At 41.6% G+C, this 21,852-nt stretch overlaps 1 protein-coding gene and 1 non-coding gene across 2 annotated transcripts in view; both read right to left on the bottom strand.

The window, feature by feature from the left end:
* Positions 1-266: 266 nt before the first annotated feature.
* The window catches only part of LOC124802888 (UNC93-like protein MFSD11), a 229,601-nt gene continuing 208,015 nt past the window's right edge, over positions 267-21,852 (bottom strand). The window contains 2 exon segments of the mRNA XM_047263938.1: positions 267-1,613; positions 5,908-6,043. Of these exon segments, the coding sequence (XP_047119894.1) occupies positions 1,416-1,613; positions 5,908-6,043 (334 nt within the window). The 3' untranslated portion in view covers positions 267-1,415.
* On the bottom strand, positions 7,828-7,902 carry Trnas-uga. Its single transcript has one exon. It is a non-coding gene; the product is annotated as a tRNA-Ser (tRNA).

Here is a 21,852-nt window from a genome sequence, read left to right as displayed (position 1 = left end):
TACAGTTATTGCTTTGGTGGTAATATAAAAAATTGAAACTAAACACTACTGATACAATCGTGCTTATGGAAATATGCAGTCACACTGTGATCATGTTGCAGGAGTCTCGGTCATGCGTGGACTAATTACTTGTTACTCACAACTTAACTGTCTGTAAATACCTTTTGTTAGGATTATAACCATCATGGAAATGCAATTTGAAATAACTACCAATAAAATTTGTTGGTGAATAGTGGGAAATAATAGAAAAAAAATATTACACTCAGTTTCTGTGAAATAAATTTCTTCAACAAAATTTCTCACAGTACAAAATTTTTCTTCTTCTACCTGTGCATCAACAGCCACACACATCCAATAGAACTGACAAAAGTAAAGTAATGGGCATTCACTGAGTTTTATCTTGTAGGCCTGCTAACAATACTTTGTTTATAGACAATAGAGAATTGTAGGCTATAGGAATTCAAATTTGTGGCACCTGTATCTCATCCATTAATTGTAGTACTCAAGTTTTTACCTCATGCGGTATTTGAAAAATATAATACATACTAGGAAATACAGTAAAAAGTCATCTAAAACGATATTATTCATTGCTTGAATGGTAAATAAAATAGGACTAAATTTACAGGGTTTTTAATAAATATTGTTCATGCTTCATTAGAAAAATAATCTCTGAAACAGGTCTTAAATATTGCACATAAAAAGTTATTAAATCTTATTTTATAAAACAGTTGTACAGAATAAAACCTGATATTACAAATTATTAATCTAATAGTTTCCTATGAACATGCTGGACCACAAAATACTGAATAACATCACTTCAGTGTTGTTCACAGGACATCTTGAAATGCTATGAATGTTAACTGATCTGGAACTGGTAATTGATCCTTGCTTCTGCAAATAATTCTTGTTGAGCAAGAAATATCCATTTTTAAGAGTGTTAGAAGATTCCATTAAAAATGACAGCTTACTGTCAGTGACAATTTTGAAGGAAAATATTTAAAAACAATTAGGAAGGAATGTAATTGTAGAGATCCTCATTAGGAAGCACACCACAGTGCAACATACATATCACAGAATTTTTGTTATCAATTTAAAATTTGTGTAACAGCACCATTAAAGTTATAAGATATACACGGAAGGACTGTGCTAATTCCTATAATAATGGAGGTTAGCTACAATTTGCAACATTCCCGACTCACTAAATACTATAATGATTCAGATATGACCAGAGGAAGACAAAAATGTCATTAATGGCAGGTGAGGACAGAACCTAGACACAGTTGTTTATTAAATTCACAATTTTGGAGCTGAGACAACTATGTCGGCAATGCAGCAAATGTTAAGTTCCTCAGGAGGGCACTCTCCACAGGATTGGCACAAGCACACGTCTGCCGCAGTAAACACACGGCAGTTTGTCAGTCTCCCTTGGTGGCTATGCTGCCTTCAACCTGACTGAGGTCTGGGCTGCGCTGCCCGTCTCGCCGGGCTCTCGACCGCCACTCGACCCAGCAGAACATGATGGTGCCCAGTGTGGACAACACGAGCAGGATGGCCAGCTGTGCATGCAGCCCTACGTGACTGCTGTAGAAAAAACTGGCGGCGGCGGCCACAGACTGGAAAAACACACAAGAGTGTAATGAAGTTTAATCTCTCTCACATCATCATGTTTTGTTTGGAAAATATCACCTCTTGAGCAAAATAAGAATAACATGAGCCACTGTGTTCCAATCAATTGATGGAATATTGGCCAACAGCTACGTCCCTAATACATTTAAATTGAGTCTATGGGCACTATGGTATCTTTGTTCTAGGCAGCTTATGTTGATAAATTCCGTGGTCTCAAAGTGCATTGTTCATCCCATTTCTAATTTCAAAGATGCAGATTGGTTTTGAGCACTTTAAAGATTCATTTAACTTTATATTTCATCACCACACGTAAGTAAACTTCTCTTCGGAGGTAATTGTCACACCAAGATATACATTAACCTTTTAAACTGTTTATTAATTGTTGACAATGCATTTAAAATATGTCATGGGATGATTATGTGCAGAAATTATAAGCATCTACACAGGAGTGAAGTACACTGCTTGAGAAAAACGTGAAGTGTCCAGAAATGAGGAGTGCATGAAATGAAACTTCACAGGTTGAGAGGATATGTGATGTTAGTTTAGTTGTTCGAAAATTGAGCCAGATTTACAAAGAAATTGGCAGTATGAGCTCACTCATCAGTATGATGTTACACTCCCTCTGGCCTGGATGCATGAACTGATTTGTTTGGCAAGGGTGTCTTACAGCTGTTGTACCCTCTCCTGTGGCTAGCTTGTTCACAACTGTCGTATCGGTCCTTGATACTGTTGCTGGGACAATGTTGACCTCCAAGTTGGTCACAGACATGTTCTATTGGTTACAGTCTGTGGATCTTGCTGATCATGGAAGTACCTCAACATCATGCAGACAGTTCCCAGAGTAGTATGAATGAGAAATGTTCTGTTGAAAAATGGCATCACAATGTTGTTGCACGAGAGGTAACATGACGACGAAAAATGTGGGTGATGTGTTGTTGTGTTGCCAGAGTTTCCTCAGTCAGTACCACTAGTGACATGAAGTCATACCTAATGGCTCCCCACACTATGAGGCAAGGAGTAACAACACTGTGCCACTCCAAAGCATTGGAAGAGCGCGACCTCTCCCCCATGTCACCATAATACCTGCTATGATGGTCATCAGGACAGTGCAGAATTACTATCCATTGCTGAAGACAATGTAATGCCATTCATCACCACTCTGTGCTTCACAGTCAGAGCACAACTTCAAACACAGCTGTTTGTGCTCAGACAATGACATATGGGATGGTAGTTTCCTAGTCTGGCTGCTGTTAGTATCTGAGCCAATGGTGCCTGATGGCAGAGAATGTAGTGAGGAGTCCATTACTTGTGCTCAGATGGCAGGCACAGATGTGAAGAGGTTACAATGTGCTTGATGCACAATAAGGCAATGCTCTCTTGTGGCTGACAGATGTGGTCGATCAGAACCTTGACTAGTATTCCTGCCTTCACTTTCCCACTTAGTCCAACATCGAGCCACAGTCACATCCAAATGCCCCACAAATCTGGATATTGCACGTTTCCATCAGCTGACCAAATGGAGGCTCATAGTAAGGCCCCTTGCAAACTCTGAGCTGGTGACAGTGTTGTCTGACACGAGTACACAGCACCCCCGTGTCCTTCACAGTGATCAATCAACATCCAATTCTATTCGTTCCCCTTATACACCCCGGCAACTAAACATGAACAATACTAATGCACCACGAGTGGTGTGTGTGTGTGTGTGTGTGTGTGTGTGTGTGTGTGTGTGAAATTATGTTGACATCCAACCATGCTTTCTGGCCGATTTCCTTTTTTATCATAAATGATTTCTTCTTTTGTAACTGGTACTGACACCACAGAAATTTAAGTTTTGAATGAAACCTAGTTTTTAATTTAGTCTCTAATAAGAGTTCATCACAGCTGCAAATTCGTGGTAATTTATGTTCTAACTCATTCAACACATCTGCATTTTCTCCCTTATAATAATCCCTGTGGAATTTAATATTACATTTGATTAATTAATTAATGTGAACCTCATGGAGATTCTGCTTCCAAACTTTCCCGGTAATAACATAACAAGAAATGAACTCTTAGTTACCCATTACCATTCTGCAATATTGGCCCAGATTTTACTGTTCTAATTTGTGCAGAATGCTGTAGCTGGTAGATGCACGGGGCAGCAGGGCACGCATGGGGTTGGGCTTACAGGCAGGCATTGTAGGGGAAATGCCGGGGACTGGAGGGGAAGTGCCATTCTGAACTGAAGCCTACGATCAAATTTTTTGTAAATGCTAAGTGGGGCCCCTCTATGTCAACACCTGCATGGTGACCATTCAAAAAGATCTACTGTCACCTCTGCTTTCGTTAGTATCTAAAAAGAATTCCGCTGCAAATGCAGTGATTAATTTGTGCCTGGCTTGTTAGCCATTTGTAACTTTCAGAGATATGTCATGAGTCGCAAATTTTGAGTAAAACCTACACATTTCTCTGGTTACAGTGGTAAAATTTGCTTCTTTTGCCAAAACACAGAGGAGTTTACAAAGTCTCTCCTCATCAACATGTTGTGCAGACAACTGCAAGAGAATTCTGAAACAGTGGTTTCTTATATATAAAAACAAAGATGAGGTGACTTACCGAACAAAAGCGCTGGCAGGTCGATAGACACACAAACAAACACAAACACACACACAAAATTCAAGCTTTCGCAACAAACTGTTGCCTCATCAGGAAAGAGGGAAGGAGAGGGGAAGACGAAAGGAAGTGGGTTTTAAGGGAGAGGGTAAGGAGTCATTCCAATCCCGGGAGCGGAAAGACTTACCTTGTGTCTGTATGTGTGGATGGATATGTGCGTGTGTGCGAGTGTATACCTGTCCTTTTTTCCCCCTAAGGTAAGTCTTTCCGCTCCCGGGATTGGAATGACTCCTTACCCTCTCCCTTAAAACCCACTTCCTTTCGTCTTCCCCTCTCCTTCCCTCTTTCCTGATGAGGCAACAGTTTGTTGCGAAAGCTTGAATTTTGTGTGTGTGTTTGTGTTTGTTTGTGTGTCTATCGACCTGCCAGCGCTTTTGTTCGGTAAGTCACCTCATCTTTGTTTTTATATATAATTTTTCCCATGTGGAATGTTTCCTTCCATTACAGTGGTTTCTTAAGTTTATTAGGTAAGGAACTGAGGAAAAGCAAAGTCAGTAGCTTACGAAAAACCACATCCTCAGCACAAAAAAAATGTGTATTCATTCTTCATTATATTGTTCCAAAACCCATAGCATTTCTCGTTTCACCAGCTATTGATGGCACTTAAAAATTACATTCTAGATAATGAAGATTTACATAACAACAACATAGTAAAATACTCTCCTCTTTGCGTGCTTTCATTTGCCAAAATCTGATATCAATGTCTGAAACATTTTATCAGATGTGAGGAATGTCGTGGATACTTCACTCTGACTTTATCACTGGCTTGGGGCGATCACAAGTGAGCGTGATACATCAGATCGATATTCTCGAGATTGGTGACAGATGACTGTACCCAAGTCTACAGAAAAAAAATCAAGTTTCATATGGAACAACATATGATGTAATATGCACCAAATGCAAAATCATAGCGACCTTTATTTTTTGTTGCACATTTTTCTGAATTTCAGCTGGTGTCTTACTTCCACATAAATATCGCAATAACTATGACCACTAACAAGATGATGGGCACATCATCATGAACCTGACATATAAAGCTATAAGTAGAGCAAAAATGAATTTTTTTTCTGAATAGTTTCTGTAAAATCATGTGAGAAAGACTGCAGGAGATGTACCTCGATTCTGTCAAGGTTGACTGGCCATAAGCTGGAAAACACTCGTCAGCTTCCCCTTTCGAATAAACGAATTAGCTCGCCCAGCACTTGGGACGAAAACTGGTCACTGCACATTGGCCACAATATCCTGCATTAGGGTCTTGATTTGTCAACAACTTTAATCTGTTGTTGTCAGGTTTGACATGTACTTGACAAATGAAGGCAACAAAAACAGAATGTGAGTACACCTATATAGTCTGCAGGAGAGCTTGTGTGCAAATCAGAATAAACTACTTGAAAACTCTTAGATAACAGGGTGATTTAATTGAACACACAAGGCAGTGACACAGTTTCATACATGTCTATATATTAGTGCTAATAGTATCTTGCCAAGAAAGTTTGCATTATCATTTGAAAGTGAAGTTCCAGTATTCTCAAAAGTACTGAACAAGAGTAAAAAAACAGACAGAGCACTGGAGGCTAGCTCTGTATATGGCATGAGGAAATTTATGTTACAATAGTGTAGTCAGCTTACCTGCGTAAATTTGAAGAGAGCAAATGCTGCTGCGCTATCATCTGCCCACACTCCTCCCAAAATTGAGTAGATTTGTGTATTGTAGCAGCTGTCACCAAAACCCAACAGCAGGCTACAGAGCATCGCAATATAGGCACTGAAAATATAACAATGAAAGCATTATTAGGCATTTTTTAAACAAATCCCTCAAGTAAGTGTTTGTACATTTCTGGGTACTTAGTGAAATATTCAAATTATGTGCTAAATCAATTGTATTCTGTTACATATATCAACCAGCTCTCAACAGTATTAAAACTAGAATGGCAGAAGGGGTCAAAATGATCCATCACACTTTTTTCTTCAGTGCCATATCCAACATTTTTCACAATATTATGAGAAGTAATGTTGCCACTCACCATATAGCAGAGATGCTGAGTCGCAGACAGGCACAACAAAAAGATTATCACACCTAAAGCTTTCAGCCAATGGCCTTTGTCATCAATAGATGCACGCGCACACACACACACACACACACACACACACACACACACACACACACACACGACTGCAGTCTCAGGCAACTGAAACCACACTGCGAGCAGCAGCACCAGTGCATGATGGGAGTGGCTACTGGGTGGAGGCGGGGGCAGGAAATGGGAGGGATAGTATGGTGGACAGTGAAGTGCTGCAGGTTAGGTGGATGGCAGGGGAGAGGTGGGGAGGGGGGCGGGGGGGGGGGGGGGGGGGAAGTAGCGGAAAAGGAGAGAAATAAATAAAAAAATAGTAATAAAATAAATGAAAAAGAAAGACTGGGTGTGGTGGTGGAATGATGGCTATGTAGTGCTGGAATGGAAGCAGGGAAGGGCTGGATGAGTGAGGACAGTGACTACCAAACTTTTTTTACTTCGTTTATAAATTCATACAACTTTTCCTAATTGTTTCTTCTCTTTACAATGATGTATTAGGATTTAGAAAGTATTTATATTTTCTTGGACATTTCACTCAACATACCTAGAATGATGGAAAGAGTTAATTTGACACTGCTGTGATTGCTCTTATGAATATATGTAAATAACACAACAATAAGTAGCAACAATCAGCTATCAAGCAGAATTGTTGCTGTTCATTGCTGCTCCTTGGCATGTGCACATTCCAGTCCGCTGCAGTTTATACGCTTAACTATGGAAGACATTTTGATCATCATGGTCTTTCAGATGAAGGAATGTGTTATCTCTTAGAGAATTCCAACATTGAATTAGAAACTGACTCCATTCATAAAGATGAGGATTTTCTACCAGGGGCAGGTGAAGATGAAGAAATTGTGTATAAGTAGGGATTAGTGAAGGAGGATTCAGATGCTGATCTATGTCAGTCCTCACTTTATACGTCACAGCAGACCCATCTGAATGCCTCTACAAAGGTGGTCATTAGGAATAAAACCAGGTATAAGTTAGCTAATTTTTCATCTTCTGGAAGGACGTCGGCTGCAAACAATCTGAAGGCGATAGGTGGTCCCACTACTTACACTTGTCATCAAGTAGACGACTGTCATTAGTGGTTCCGATCTTAAGTTTTGGCGAAGCAAAGCCACAGCTCATGAAGAAATATACAGAATCAAATGCTTGAAAAGTACTAAAAAACAATGACTGGACATAATCGCTTTAAATGGAAAACTTGATAGCAGTCATATACGTTCCTGATGTCATTTCTAAAAAAGGTATATCTCCAGATGATCATTGGTCGCATTCTTTGAGCCCCACTTTCATCAAGCAAGTTATTCAGAAGGACAGAGTTCAAGAGCTTCTCAATTCTGATCACACAAAACAAGATGTTAGTTCACTCAATTCATGCCCAACAAAGTTGACAAATGTGCCCAGAATGAGATTTTCACTCTGCAACGGAGTGTGCGCTGATATGAAACTTCCTGGCAGATTAAAACTGTGTGCCGGACCGAGACTCGAACTCGGGACCTTTGCCTTTCACGGGCAAGTGCTCTACCAACTGAGCTACCCAGGCACGACCTGTCCCCACAGCCTTAATTACGCCAGTACCTCACCTCCTACCTTCCAAACTTCACAGATGCTCTCCTGCATACCTTGCAGAACTAGCACTCCTAAAAGAAAGGCTGCAGAGTGAAAATCTCATTCTGGAAACATCCCCCAGGCTGTGGCTAAGCCATGTCTCCGCAGTATCCTTTCTTCCAGGAGTGCTAGTCCTGCAAGGTATGCAGGAGAACTTCTGTGTAGTTTTGAAGGTAGGAGACAAGGTACTGGCAGAATTAAGGCTGTGAGGATGGGGATGTGAGCCGTGCTTGGGTAGCTCAGTTGGTAGAGCACTTGCCCGTGATAGGCAAAGGTCCCGAGTTCAAGTCTCGGTCCGGCACACAGTTTTAATCTGCCAGGAAGTTTCTTATCAGTGCACACTCCGCTGCAGAGTGAAAATCTCATTCTGGAAACATCCCCCAGGCTGTGGTAAGCCATGCCTCCACAACATCCTTTCTTCCAGAAGTGCTAGTTCTGTAAGGTACGCAGGAGAGCTTCTGTGAAGTTTGGAAGGTAGGAGTCTAGGTAGTGGCAGAATTAAGGCTGTGAGGATGGGTTGTGAGCTGTGCTTGGATACTTCATTTGGTAGAGCACTTGCTCGCGAAAGGCAAAGGTCCCAAGTTCGAGTCTCAGTCCGGCACACAGTTTTAATCTGCCAGGAAGTTTGACAAATGTGGGTTCAAATTCTGTATTGTTGCAGACATAGTGACAAAGTATGTATGAAAACAAAAATACTAAATACCTTGTCACAAGAAGTCTCCTATAATTGTTTGAGTATTATAATATAATTCTTACTTTGTTACAAGTTCTTATTACAATTACTTTTAATTGTTGAAAGATTGTAAATAGTTATGTGGCTGTAACTACGAGAGTTATTATTGTCTTTGTTTCAGTATGCAGTTTTCAGGAAAATGATTTTTCTGTGGTGTTTGATAATCAGTGTTATGAGGTGTAATGAAGGTATGAAGTTATTTGAAGCAGAAACATTTTTATTTGTGCCCTATGGTATGCACCAAATTCCGGGGACTGAAAATCATCCCCTTGACCAATAAAAATTGGTTTTGAGTTTATAACACGCTGCTCTGCAAATAATTTTGATTCACTAGATTAGCAGTTACTCAAACTTTACTATAAATGCTCAATTTTAAAAGTTGTATACTATAAGAAATTTAGTTATGGCAGAAGTTGGCATACAGTGCAATGATTACCTCTGTTTGTATAATCTCTTTGTGACAATATCTGTTTTGTCTTTGACTTAACAAATTAAATATCTTTCCTACTTTTTACTCTGTTCTTTATCAATCCACACAAAACTGCATTACTTGTCTTAACATTTTCCTGCAAAGTTTCACTAAAACTGTCTCAGCTCTTCTTTTCTCTTCTTGTACTGTTTTATCTTAATTTTTGGTTCTTTTATGTTTTTGTTAATTTTCAGTGCTTTTACTGCCTCTACACTTCCTCCAAGGCGTTTACTTCTCTTTAACAGCCGTCTTTATCATGCTGTTCCACCAAGGCACCTTTTCTTCTCCCCAGTAGTCATTTTTATGTGTTCTCTGCACACTTTACAAAACCAGTTGTGAAACATATCTAGTCCTCTTCTACTCTGTTGACTTTATACACTCCTGGAAATGGAAAAAAGAACACATTGACACCGGTGTGTCAGACCCACCATACTTGCTCCGGACACTGCGAGAGGGCTGTACAAGCAATGATCACACACACGGCACAGCGGACACACCAGGAACCGCGGTGTTGGCCGTCGAATGGCGCTAGCTGCGCAGCATTTGTGCACCGCCGTCGTCAGTGTCAGCCAGTTTGCCGTGGCATACGGAGCTCCATCGCAGTCTTTAACACTGGTAGCATGCCGCGACAGCGTGGACGTGAACCGTATGTGCAATTGACGGACTTTGAGCGAGGGCGTATAGTGGGCATGCGGGAGGCCGGGTGGACGTACCGCCGAATTGCTCAACACGTGGGGCGTGAGGTCTCCACAGTACATCGATGTTGTCGCCAGTGGTCGGCGGAAGGTGCACGTGCCCGTCGACCTGGGACCAGACCGCAGCGACGCACGGATGCACGCCAAGACCGTAGGATCCTACGCAGTGCCGTAGGGGACCGCACCGCCACTTCCCAGCAAATTAGGGACACTGTTGCTCCTGGGGTATCGGTGAGGACCATTCGCAACCGTCTCCATGAAGCTGGGCTACGGTCCCGCACACCGTTAGGCCGTCTTCCGCTCACGCCCCAACATCGTGCAGCCCGCCTCCAGTGGTGTCGCGACAGGCGTGAATGGAGGGACGAATGGAGACGTGTCGTCTTCAGCGATGAGAGTCGCTTCTGCCTTGGTGCCAATGATGGTCGTATGCGTGTTTGGCGCCGTGCAGGTGAGCGCCACAATCAGGACTGCATACGACCGAGGCACACAGGGCCAACACCCGGCATCATGGTGTGGGGAGCGATCTCCTACACTGGCCGTACACCACTGGTGATCGTCGAGGGGACACTGAATAGTGCACGGTACATCCAAACCGTCATCGAACCCATCGTTCTACCATTCCTAGACCGGCAAGGGAACTTGCTGTTCCAACAGGACAATGTACGTCCGCATGTATCCCGTGCCACCCAACGTGCTCTAGAAGGTGTAAGTCAACTACCCTGGCCAGCAAGATCTCCGGATCTGTCCCCCATTGAGCATGTTTGGGACTGGATGAAGCGTCGTCTCACGCGGTCTGCACGTCCAGCACGAACGCTGGTCCAACTGAGGCGCCATGTGGAAATGGCATGGCAAGCCGTTCCACAGGACTACATCCAGCATCTCTATGATCGTCTCCATGGGAGAATAGCAGCCTGCATTGCTGCGAAAGGTGGATATACACTGTACTAGTGCCGACATTGTGCATGCTCTGTTGCCTGTGTCTATGTGCCTGTGGTTCTGTCAGTGTGATAATGTGATGTATCTGACCCCAGGAATGTGTCAATAAAGTTTCCCCTTCCTGGGACAATGAATTCACGGTGTTCTTATTTCAATTTCCAGGAGTGTATATGTGAATTTCTTTTTTCAGATCATCTTTGAACCGTCCCCTTGTTTTATTCTCTTGTAACTTCTGTACCTTTATTTTCTTTACGTCTTTCTGATGACTGAGATATTGTCAAGACCGAATTTTGCTACTATGGTCTCCTTAAAATCTTCTTGGCATTGCTGTCATGTGTTCCAGTTGTCAATATTCCTCCTCTTCTTCCACCACAACCACCAGAAAAACATCAATCATTCTCCCCACGCACCCCTCGTTATGTTTTGGGCGTTCTTTTTTGTAAACCATGTATTTCCAACAACTGATCATTTTTTTCTGCAAAGTCTGTTAACAAATTTCCTTCATCCCAGTTACCATAACTAAAGGGGCAAATTATTCCTTCTGTACTTCGCCCATAATTTCTCACGTGTTCCACTCATATCTCCATTCATCTGTCTTTTCTAACTGTATAAAATTCATTGTTCCACAGTTGAGTCCAAGTCTAACTTAGATTATTTGATCTAGTCAAATTGTTTCCAAGCATTGAACTTAAACCTCCTGTCAGTATGATACCTACCCCATTTGTTGCCATTCTCTTCAATTTTTCTTTCTATTTTCCCTTCCATTTTATCTCGTTCATGCCCATTATTGCAAAGTTTTTCATCTCCATATACTCAGTTACTCGTTCTGCCTTACCATTTAAAATGTGCACACTGATAACAAATTTCATGCTATCCAATAGCCCACTTCTCACAGGTGCACCAAAGCATTTGAAAACGCACATAACTTCCGGAGAACGCCCTAGCATTTTCCAAGACTCATGTTACAGGTTGTTAATGTCATGGGGGAGGAAAGCTTTCACTACACCCAGACGCATTTTATAAGCTTATCCCATGCTTAAATCAGATAGGCTCTAAATTGTATGTAGATACTCTTTGTAGCTGCTTCATTATCGAACATAATCTATCAAAACCTATAACCATTCAAATGGACAATCAGTTATTATCTGACAAAGGGAACTGAAAATCTAGACATGCCAGCAGCACCATAATGTTTATGCCCAAGAAACAAGGCAGAAATGCAGTGGCAGTGTACGTTACAGTACTCTTACAGATGAAGTGCTGTCACATATTGCTTGTCTATGACAAATGACCTGCATGGTGCAACAATTAAACATTATCTAGCACTTGTTTGCTAATACTCCTTGCACAATATCAAATTAAAAACATTAATATAAAGCATGTGGTATGTGTACCTACATTTTGCCTTAATGAACAATTGGGCACTAATTCTGATACTTCATTTTTTTTCATAAAAATGTAAAGTAGTATGATTGCACATGATGGCTTGTTTGTGATAGAAATTTAAAATTAATCCCATACACAAAATGAATTTTCTCAGAGTATACTTATTGGCCTTAAAGTACAGCTCTGTGAGTATAAAAAAAATTGAAGTTGGGTAAAGTGACCAAACAACTAGGTCATCAGTCCATATTTCCTTGAACAGACGGGTCTATATGCCTGTAGGTCATTGTATTGTGCAAAACCCAAGATCTACCAGTGGTCAACGAAACTGAGAAAGGGATAGAAAGAAGAAAGGAAGGATGAGGAAGATAGGCAGGCAAGGTGCCCTATTTAGGGAGCAGACGGAAACCCATGAAAGCAGAGTGCAATGAGGGGACATAACACCCCAGCCCCCACCACTTACCAGAGGTACGCCAATCATAAATGTGTAGGAATAACTAACAATATGGACAGGGCAAGAGGAAGAGGAGCACACAGAGACAAAAGATGAACAAGTCTAACAGACCACAAGAGGGAGGGGGGGGGGGGGGGGGGGGGAGTAAAAGAGCAGGTAGGGTGATGACTAGGTTGGATCACTGAGCTCAGACAGTTGCAGCCTGGTCTGTGCAGAGGAGGCAACAGAGTGTTCTGCCAACCCCTCAGTGGACCAATAAGGTTAAGTGGCCCTCCCTTAAAGAGAGTGGTAAAAGCACCCTTCATGAAATAAAAAGGTAAAACTAAGTCATTGGATAGATAAAAGAATCTACTCACCAAGCAGTGGCAGGAGAGCACACACACAATAAAGTTTAACTTATGCAAGCTATCAGAGCTCCCTCTTCCAGCAGAAGAGATGAAGGGGAAGGAAGAAAGCTGAAAGAAAATACTGGAGAGGTTTAGGAAAAGGGGTACAGTACAGAAAAGTCACCCAGAACCCTGGGTCAGGGGTTACTAGAGGCTAAGTTTCCCCTGGCCCAGGGTTCTGGGTGACTTTTCGAAACTGTACTCCTTTTTCCAAACTTCTCCAGTCCTTTTCCTTCAGCCCTCTTCCTTCCCCTTCAACTCTTCTGCTGAAAGAAGGAGCCACTGGCTCCAGAAGTCTGCATATGTTAAACCTTTTTGTGTGTTGATTCTCATGCTGCCACTTGGTGGATAGAGTCTTTTATGTATCCAATAACATGACACTGTCAAAAATTGATTATTTTTGTTGTTGTAAAACAAAGTCAGCCACTGAGCCAATGTCTCCAAACACCAGGGGTAAGGAGCCAGGGAGATTAAGAGTCCACTGCATGGCAGCTAAGTTGGGACATGAAAATTGCTGCAAGATCAACTTAAAACTCGTAACTGATGACTATTTGTGGACCTGTGAGCCGTGCATAGCAGCCGCGTGTGAAAGTAAATTTTCAAACATTATCAAAAATAAGGACGAAATAATCAGAATGCTACAAACCGATATTGAAGTGCTAGAAGTGAAATACGCTGTTCTCCAAGACCGATATACAGCTCTACAAAACGGTAGTGCTTCGACAGTGTGTGTAGATCAGTGTTATGTACGTCGTGAAAACATAACTGTCGACGACGCCACATTTATATACAAGAAAGGAAACCCACAAGTGAATAAAGAAGCCTTAACAGTGGACAAAGTTCAGTGCTTGATAAACAGTGATAATTCAAATAACAAAAACAGTGCATCTAAAATTGTAGTAGACGGCAACATGTGTACACAAAACACGCGTGGTTGCGTAAGAAAAAGTTCCGATCGCGTACATAAACAAACACAACGGAAAAATAACGTAAAAATATTTGGAGACAGTCATGCTCGCAATATTTCGACATGCATGTCGAACTCTGCTCAAGATGGTTCGTGTATATCAGCAATTGTTAAACCAGGTGCAAAATTCGTGAATGTGGTAGAAGACATACACACAGAATGTGCTAAATTCACAGAAAAAGACTGTGTTGCGATAATCGCAGGAGCAAACGATGTTTATTGCAACGAGGCCAGCACTTTCATTAAAAAGCTACTCGTATTGCTGCAGTTATTACAGCATACAAACATAATACTAACAACTGTGCCCACGAGATATGACCTGGCAGACTGGTCTTGTGTGAACAGAGAAATTCGCCTAACGAATAGTAAACTGAAACACTTTTGCACTAAGTTTACGAATGTGACACTATTGGATACAGACAGGTATGAGAGACACTGCTTCACAAAGCATGGACTACATCTAAATCAGTTTGGCAAAAATAAACTAGCAGCAGACATTGGAAAAGCTTTTCATGAAATAATAGGCCTAAACAATAACGATCATGAAAGCAGACCAGTCATAGCCCTAACTAACAAGGGAAACTAGTGAGCTGGGCCAACTCTAGCAGGATTTGGTCCAGTAACAAAAATCTGCAACAAGTAATTAATACACAAACGAAAGTTCACTCAAACAGCAATACAATTAAAGACAAACAAAAGTTAACAGTGTTTCATCAGAACATAATAGGCCTATACTGCAAGCTGGATCAGTTCACAGCAAATATAGAAGACACAAAAGGTATAAACAGTGCCCACATTCTGTGTCTAACAGAACACCACATCACTGCTGGTATTGAAGTGGTCCCTATTCCCAACTATGTTTTGGCAACATCTTATTGCAGGAACTATATGGACAAAGGAGGAGTAGCTGTATATGTAAAAAACAATGTCTTGTTCACGGCAATAGATGTACAAAGATTCTGCTTTGAGCTACATTTTGAAGTATGTGCTATAGAGGTGCCAGACACAGTCTCCAGATTAACAGTTGTGGCAGTTTACAGGGCACCATCTGGAAATTTTAAAGTGTTTGCTAAACAATTAGATACTCTTTTGTTGTACTGAAGTAGAAAAAATAGGGGCATGATAGTTGTTGGGGATTTTAACATAGATTTCTTGGTTAATTCTCCCTGCAAGGTGGAGTTTGAAAATCTCATGTGCACGTACAACATTGTTCCCGTGGTTAGCTCGCCCACCAGAACCACAACCTCTTCCAGTACTCTCATTGATAACGTTTTTGTTGATCAGAGTAAAGTCAACCATATTAATATTGAAATGGTTATAAATGGTCTGTCTGACCATGACGGACAATGAGTTACTTTCAACAGCTTGGGAATTCCTCTGAGTGACACCTCACCTCACTTAGATGGAAAACAGTAAGGAAAATAAGTGAGGAAGCTATTCAAACGTTCAGATCATGTCTTCAGCATACTGACTGGACACCTGTTTATCTAGCAGAAACTGCTAATTCAAAATACAATTTATTCACAAATGAGATAGCAGGTATCTTTGAAAGTGTATTTCCAAAAAAGTCATACAGAGTCCAATCTGCAAGGGCTGCAAAAAAACCATGGCTCACTAAGGGCATCATAGCTTCCTGTCAGAGAAAAAGACAACTCTACATAGCATCAAAGACTTCTAACAACCCTGCTCAGCTGAAACATTAAAAACTCTACTGTAAAATTCTTGCCAAAGTAATTAAAAACTCTAAAAGTATGTATATAGCATCTGAAATTACTAATTCTGAAAATAAAATTAAAACAATCTGGAATGCGATAAAGAGAGAAACAGGGACTGTAAACTACACCAAAGACAAAAATATTGTTTTAACTGTTGACAACTCAGAGATAACTAATAGTGAGGAAATTGCTGAAATCTTTAACCAACATTTTTTAACTGTCCCAACACAGATAGGTTGCCATGGTTCTGTAGATAAAGCTGCCCGTATAATGAAAAATAATTTTCCAGAACCTTTCAGTCAAATAAGTGTGCTTCCCATTACTGCCAATGAAATCAAAAAAATCATACAGTCTTTGAAAAATAAACATTCTGCTGGTATCGACGATATTTCAAGCAAGCTGTTGAAGGCTTGCTGTAGTGAAGTGACAGAAGTTTTGTCTCACATCTGCAATACATCCATGCAACAAGGAGTGTTTCCAGATAGAATGAAATACTCTGTTGTCAGGCCCCTGTACAAAGCAGGGGATGCTACAAATGTGTCAAACTATCGCCCTATCTCTCTATTAACAACATTTTCAAAAGTCCTAGAAAAAGCTCTGTACAACAGGATTGTGGCACACCTTGGTGACCTGAACATCATTAACAGTCAGCAGTTTGGTTTTCAAAAGGGAGTTTCAATAGACAATGCAATTTTCTCATTCACAAATGATGTTCTAGAGTCTATAAACAGCAAGAGGCTGCCAATTGGTGTCTTATGCGACCTATCAAAGGCATTCGACTGTGTAGATCACCAGATACTCTTCAAGAAGGCCTGTCATTATGGAATTACAGGACCTGTAGGGAACTGGTTAAAATCGTACCTCAAAAATAGGAAACAGAAGATTATTCTAGATGTTTCAGATAGTGTATCACAATATACAGTGGACTCTTGAGTGGGGAATTGTGCAGCATGGAGTGCCACAGGGATCAGTGCTTGGGCCCTTGCTGTTCCTCATATATGTTAATGACCTGCCTTTATCCATCAATAAGAAGTGTAAATTTACAATGTTAGCTGATGATACGAGCATTGTGGTGGATAATGTGTCAGCTACTGACTTAGAATCCGAGGTCAATGATATCCTTAAAGAAGTTCTGGGTTGGTTTAGTATTAACTCCCTTTCAATAAACCTGAAAAAAACCAATTTTATCCAGTTCCAGACAACCCACAAAAACCCAAAAGAAATAGTTATCACACAGAATGATCAGATGATAAAGCAAGTGTACTTATCAAAATTCCTAGGCTTATACGTGGACAGTAGGCTGAATTGGGAACATCACGTTCTACAAACACTAAAACGGCTGACGTCGGCAACATTTGCTTTACGAATTTTGTCACGCTTCAATGACATTACCATCTCAAAGTCAGCTTACTTTGGCTATTTTCATTCAGTCATGTGTTATGGCATCATCTTCTGGGGCAATACACCTGCCGCAAAGAAAATCCTCACAGCACAAAAAATAGCAATAAGAATCATTTGTGGTGTACCCCCACGAACCTCATGTCGAAATCTTTTTAAACGACTTGAAATACTGACAGCAACATCTCAGTACATATATTCACTGATGTGCTTCATAATAAGTAACCCCACTCTGTATGAAACGAATTGCCTACATCATGAACATAACACCAGAAGAAAAGAGGATTTCCACTGTGAGTTAAAGAACTTGACAGTTATTCAGAAAGGGGTAAAGTACGCTGGAACGAAAATTTTCAATTCCCTACCCAACAGCATCAAAAGTATAAGGAGTAGTACATCAGTATTTAAACGTAGCTTGAGAAATTATTTACTTGAGACCTAACTTTATTCACTAGAGGAATTCTTTCAGAGAAATAAGTAAAACCCAGATTGGAAAGATGTTTTTAAATTTTTTGGCACTGTTTACTGTTAAACTAAATGTAATAATGCCCTAATGTAAAAATTCCTGTTTTTCTCATTTCCATTTTTGGGTCACTTTTAAACCCAAAGTGGGGAGTTTTGATTACTGTTCAAGGTTAAAATAGATGCAATAATGCCCTAAATATGAAACTGCTATCTTCACATTTATGTTGACTAGTTTTTAAGCAAATAAGTGACTTTTGTGCACTGTTATTAATACTATAACAATGTCTTTGTTCTATGTATTTTATTATGTACATTGACACGTTCCACATCTGAGTGACTTGCTCACATGTACAGATATATGGAACAAGTATATAAATAAATAAATAAAACCAAAATATACATCACTGTCAAACAGGAACCACAATGACAATAGGGTGGGTCCTCACTACAGGAGATGACCGTAAGTAAGCCAGGTGTGACTGGTGTGGAGCTGGCAAAGAACCGTACAGTCATTGCAAGAGGTCTGCATGAAGGACCTCCACAGATTCATAGTCTCCTTTACCACTTGTAGTTTGTTTGGTGAAGTCACAGTGAGCCATTATATATTCCAGATTCCTAAAACTTGACAGTGTAATATCAATAGCAGGTCGGTTACCAGAATAGCAATCTGAAGAGTCGATTTACTGGTAGCTGGTTTGGCCAGGCTATCAGCGAGTTCATTGACTGGGATCCCAATGTGGCCCAGAGTCCAGGCAAAGGGCACTGAGCATCCACATTGTTCGAGGGTTTACAGGGAATACTGGAAAGCAATGACCAAGGGATAGTGAGAGTAACACTGGTCAAGAGCTTGCACTCTGCTCAAAGAATTGCTGCAGATGAGAAAGGATCCAAAAGGTGCAGCATTATATATGCTCAAGAGCATAAAAGATGGCTACCAACTCAGCAGTGAAAACACTACAACCATCTGGCAAGGTATGCAGTTTGGTATGTCCTGTGTGAGTATAAGCAAAGCCCATGTGACCAGCAACCATAGAGTCATCAGTGTAGACTACTTCTGAAACCCCTACATGTGCCAGGGATGGAGAAAAATTGGCAGCGGAGGGCCTCAGGAAGGACCAAGTGATAGGTCAAGATGAAGTTGTGGCTAAGGAATGAACCACAGAGGTGTACATGTGTGGGCCTGGAGAAGAGGTGGAAGAGGAAACAACAAGAGGTCAGGGAGGAAAGACCAGATGCAGATTGCTGTAATAATCCCTGATCTGGGCCACTATTGTGGGAGATGGAATCCTACATTTGGAAAGAGATGCTTAGGGGAGCTGCAAATGTGGGTAGCATAATTGACAAGGTGTTGTTGGCACCTGATCTGCAATGGAGGGACCCCAGCCTCCATCTGTAAGCTGTTCACAAGGCTAGTTTGAAAGGCTACTGCTGCAAGTTGAACCCCACAGTGGTGTATTGGGTCCAATGCTGAGGGTGATGTCAAACCATATGCCAGGCTGCCATAATCAAGACAATATTGTATCAGGGCCTTGTAAAGCTGCAGAAGGTTAGTGTAATCTGCACCCCAGCTAGTGTCACTCAGGTAGCAAAGTGTATTAAGGTGTACCCAGCACTTTTTCTTAAGATGGCAAAGATGGGGAATCCACATCAACTGACAATCAAAGACCAGTTCTGAAAAGCAGTAAGTCTCCACCACATTGAATAGTTGGTCATTGAGTTAAAGTTCTGGTTGTGGGTGAACAGTATGACATTGACAGAAGTGCATGACGTGAGTCTTGGCAGCTGAAAACCGAAAGCCATTAGTGAGGGCCCATGCCTGTGACCTTCATAGGCCCATTGCAGTCAATGTTCAGTGAAACCCACACTAGAGGAGCAATACTGGAGGCAAAAACAGTCATGTACAAGGAGGGTGATACTGAGGATCCCACAGCTGTTGCCAGACCGTTGATGGCTACTAGAATGAGAGGGACGCTCTGTACAGAGCCCTAAGGGACCCTGTTCTCTTGGATATGGAGCATACTGTGGGAAGCATGAATGCAAACACAGAACATATGGTGTGACAGAAACTTCTAGATGAAAATTGAGAGTGGGCCCAAGAGATGGCAGACTCTAGGTGTGGAATGGCCTTGGCGAAAACCATCCTGGGATGGATCCAGTAGACCTTGAGACTCAAGGAGCCAACACAGCTGCCAGATCACCATGTGTTCAAGAAATTTGCAGAGAACATTGGTGAGAATTACTGGGTGATAACTGTTCATCTCTAAGGGGGTGCTTACCTATTTTCAGCAATGGGACAATGATACTTTTACAACATTGTGATGGGAACTTGCCCTCACTCCAAATATAATTGAAGATGGCAAGGATATGACACTGACAATCCAGTGATAGATGCTTGAGTATTTGGTTATGGATATGGTCCAGTTCTGGGGCAGTGTCAGGGCAGTGGTCTAAGACACATGAATTCCCGCTCTAGGTCACATGTAGTAAAAGATAATTGCTTTTGCCCCACTCACTGTTTTAGAACATGAAAAAAAGGTTGATAATTGTCAGATACTGAGGTTCGAGCATAATGCGGAGCAAAATGTTCGCAGATAGCATCTGGATCAGTGTAGACAGTGCCTTTCAAGGTAATACCAGGTAAACATGCAAGTATCTGGTATTCACAGAGATGTCTGATCTTAGCCCAAACCTGTGAAGGAGAGAAACATGGTCTAAAGGTTGAAATGTACTGTTTCCAGCATTCTTACTTCTGTCATTTTATTAGGTGGTGGACTCGGGCACAGAGCAGCTTGAAGGCAATGAAGTGCTCCATAGATGGATGCTGCATATGACATTGGAGAGCCTGTCTATGATGTCTAATGACCTCTGTGATTTCTGATGACCACTAAGATACTGTCTTCTGTATGGTTCCACATCACATCAGTATACCATCACCCTAACATTTTCCTGCAATGAATCGCCATCAAAGGCCAAGATGAAGCCACCAGTAGTGACCCTATTGTCTTTTGGCCCCCTATTTACGCAACAGACAAACTGTACACTTCGCTCCAAGTTGGCAGACATCATCAGAGAGTAAGAGCAGATCTCTCTGCAAAATGATGGCCTGAGCCATATTAAGACTTTTATGGTGAGTGACAGTCACTGGTACGTCCCCCAGCTTATTACAAATGGGCAGTGCCCGTGACTGGATAGGGGATGCTGCTTTGATCAGAACTGACCCACTCTTCATTTTGGAGATGGCTGCAACTTCCCCAAACTTGTCCTCTACAGTTTCTGCAAAAGAATAAAGGTTTTGTGGCCAAGAAGGAAGTGTGTAAACTAAGTACTGGGGGAGTATTTCTCTACTTGCCACTTAGCCCTACATTCCTCCCATGGCATAGCCATGGAAGGGAATGTTTTAGGATCATACCTCTCTGCATTAAAAGAGGACTGTCCTTTCATAGACACTGTTGGGGCATCAAGGCCACCAACAGAAGATATGAGGCACATCCAGAAAGGAAGTTTCCCTATTTCTTAAAAACAAAGAGAACATAGTTTCATGAAAAACCTTATGGGCAACTGGTAAACAACCGCAGAAATTCCAGTGCTGCTCCAAAGTGTTTTGTTTTGTGCTCTGGTGTCAGGTTATTCAGCACCCACCTGGCATACAATTTCATGAGCAGCAGGTGCTTAGTGACAATTTCATGTAACAAGGATCACAATACCTGCTTAAAATGGCTGCTGAGCTCCATAATTGCGAAGCAATGGTTCTCCAGGATGTGCTGCTACACCAGCTCAACCAGGTGATTGTTGATGAGGGTCAGTCACACACTATGCTTTCATCATCGACACGTTGATGACGTTTAGGAAAAAGCATACACCAGTAAAGAAACATCTGTTTGTTCATGATGTTCTGCCCATAGACCTGACAGAGCTGATGATGAATTTCAATGGGCACTATGTTTTGTGCATTAAGGAACCTTATCACTGACCAAACCTCACAGGTGGCGAGAGAATAAGAGACACCTTTCCGAGGCACTGCTGCCATGGTTCTGCCACCAGGCAGCACCTGTCCAGCTGGTATTTGATTGTCGTCATAGATATGTTACGCATGCCAATCACGACGGGCACATACTCCTTGGTATACATGGGGAGTTTTCAGTTCAGGCACCAACAGTTCAGTCCCTGAATCATTAGGGGGCTATCACCATGCAGTTACTTGACGACATCCCCCGCTCCGCCCCCCCCCCCTCCCCCCCAAACAGGATGGCTACAATGCTGGATTATGGGTATATTTCCATATTA

The sequence above is a fragment of the Schistocerca piceifrons genome, chromosome 6 (assembly GCF_021461385.2).
Source record: "Schistocerca piceifrons isolate TAMUIC-IGC-003096 chromosome 6, iqSchPice1.1, whole genome shotgun sequence".
In the NCBI taxonomy this organism is placed as follows: domain Eukaryota; kingdom Metazoa; phylum Arthropoda; class Insecta; order Orthoptera; family Acrididae; genus Schistocerca; species Schistocerca piceifrons.
Note: the sequence above shows the minus strand (reverse complement) of the source record. Positions and strands in the feature narration are given on the sequence as shown.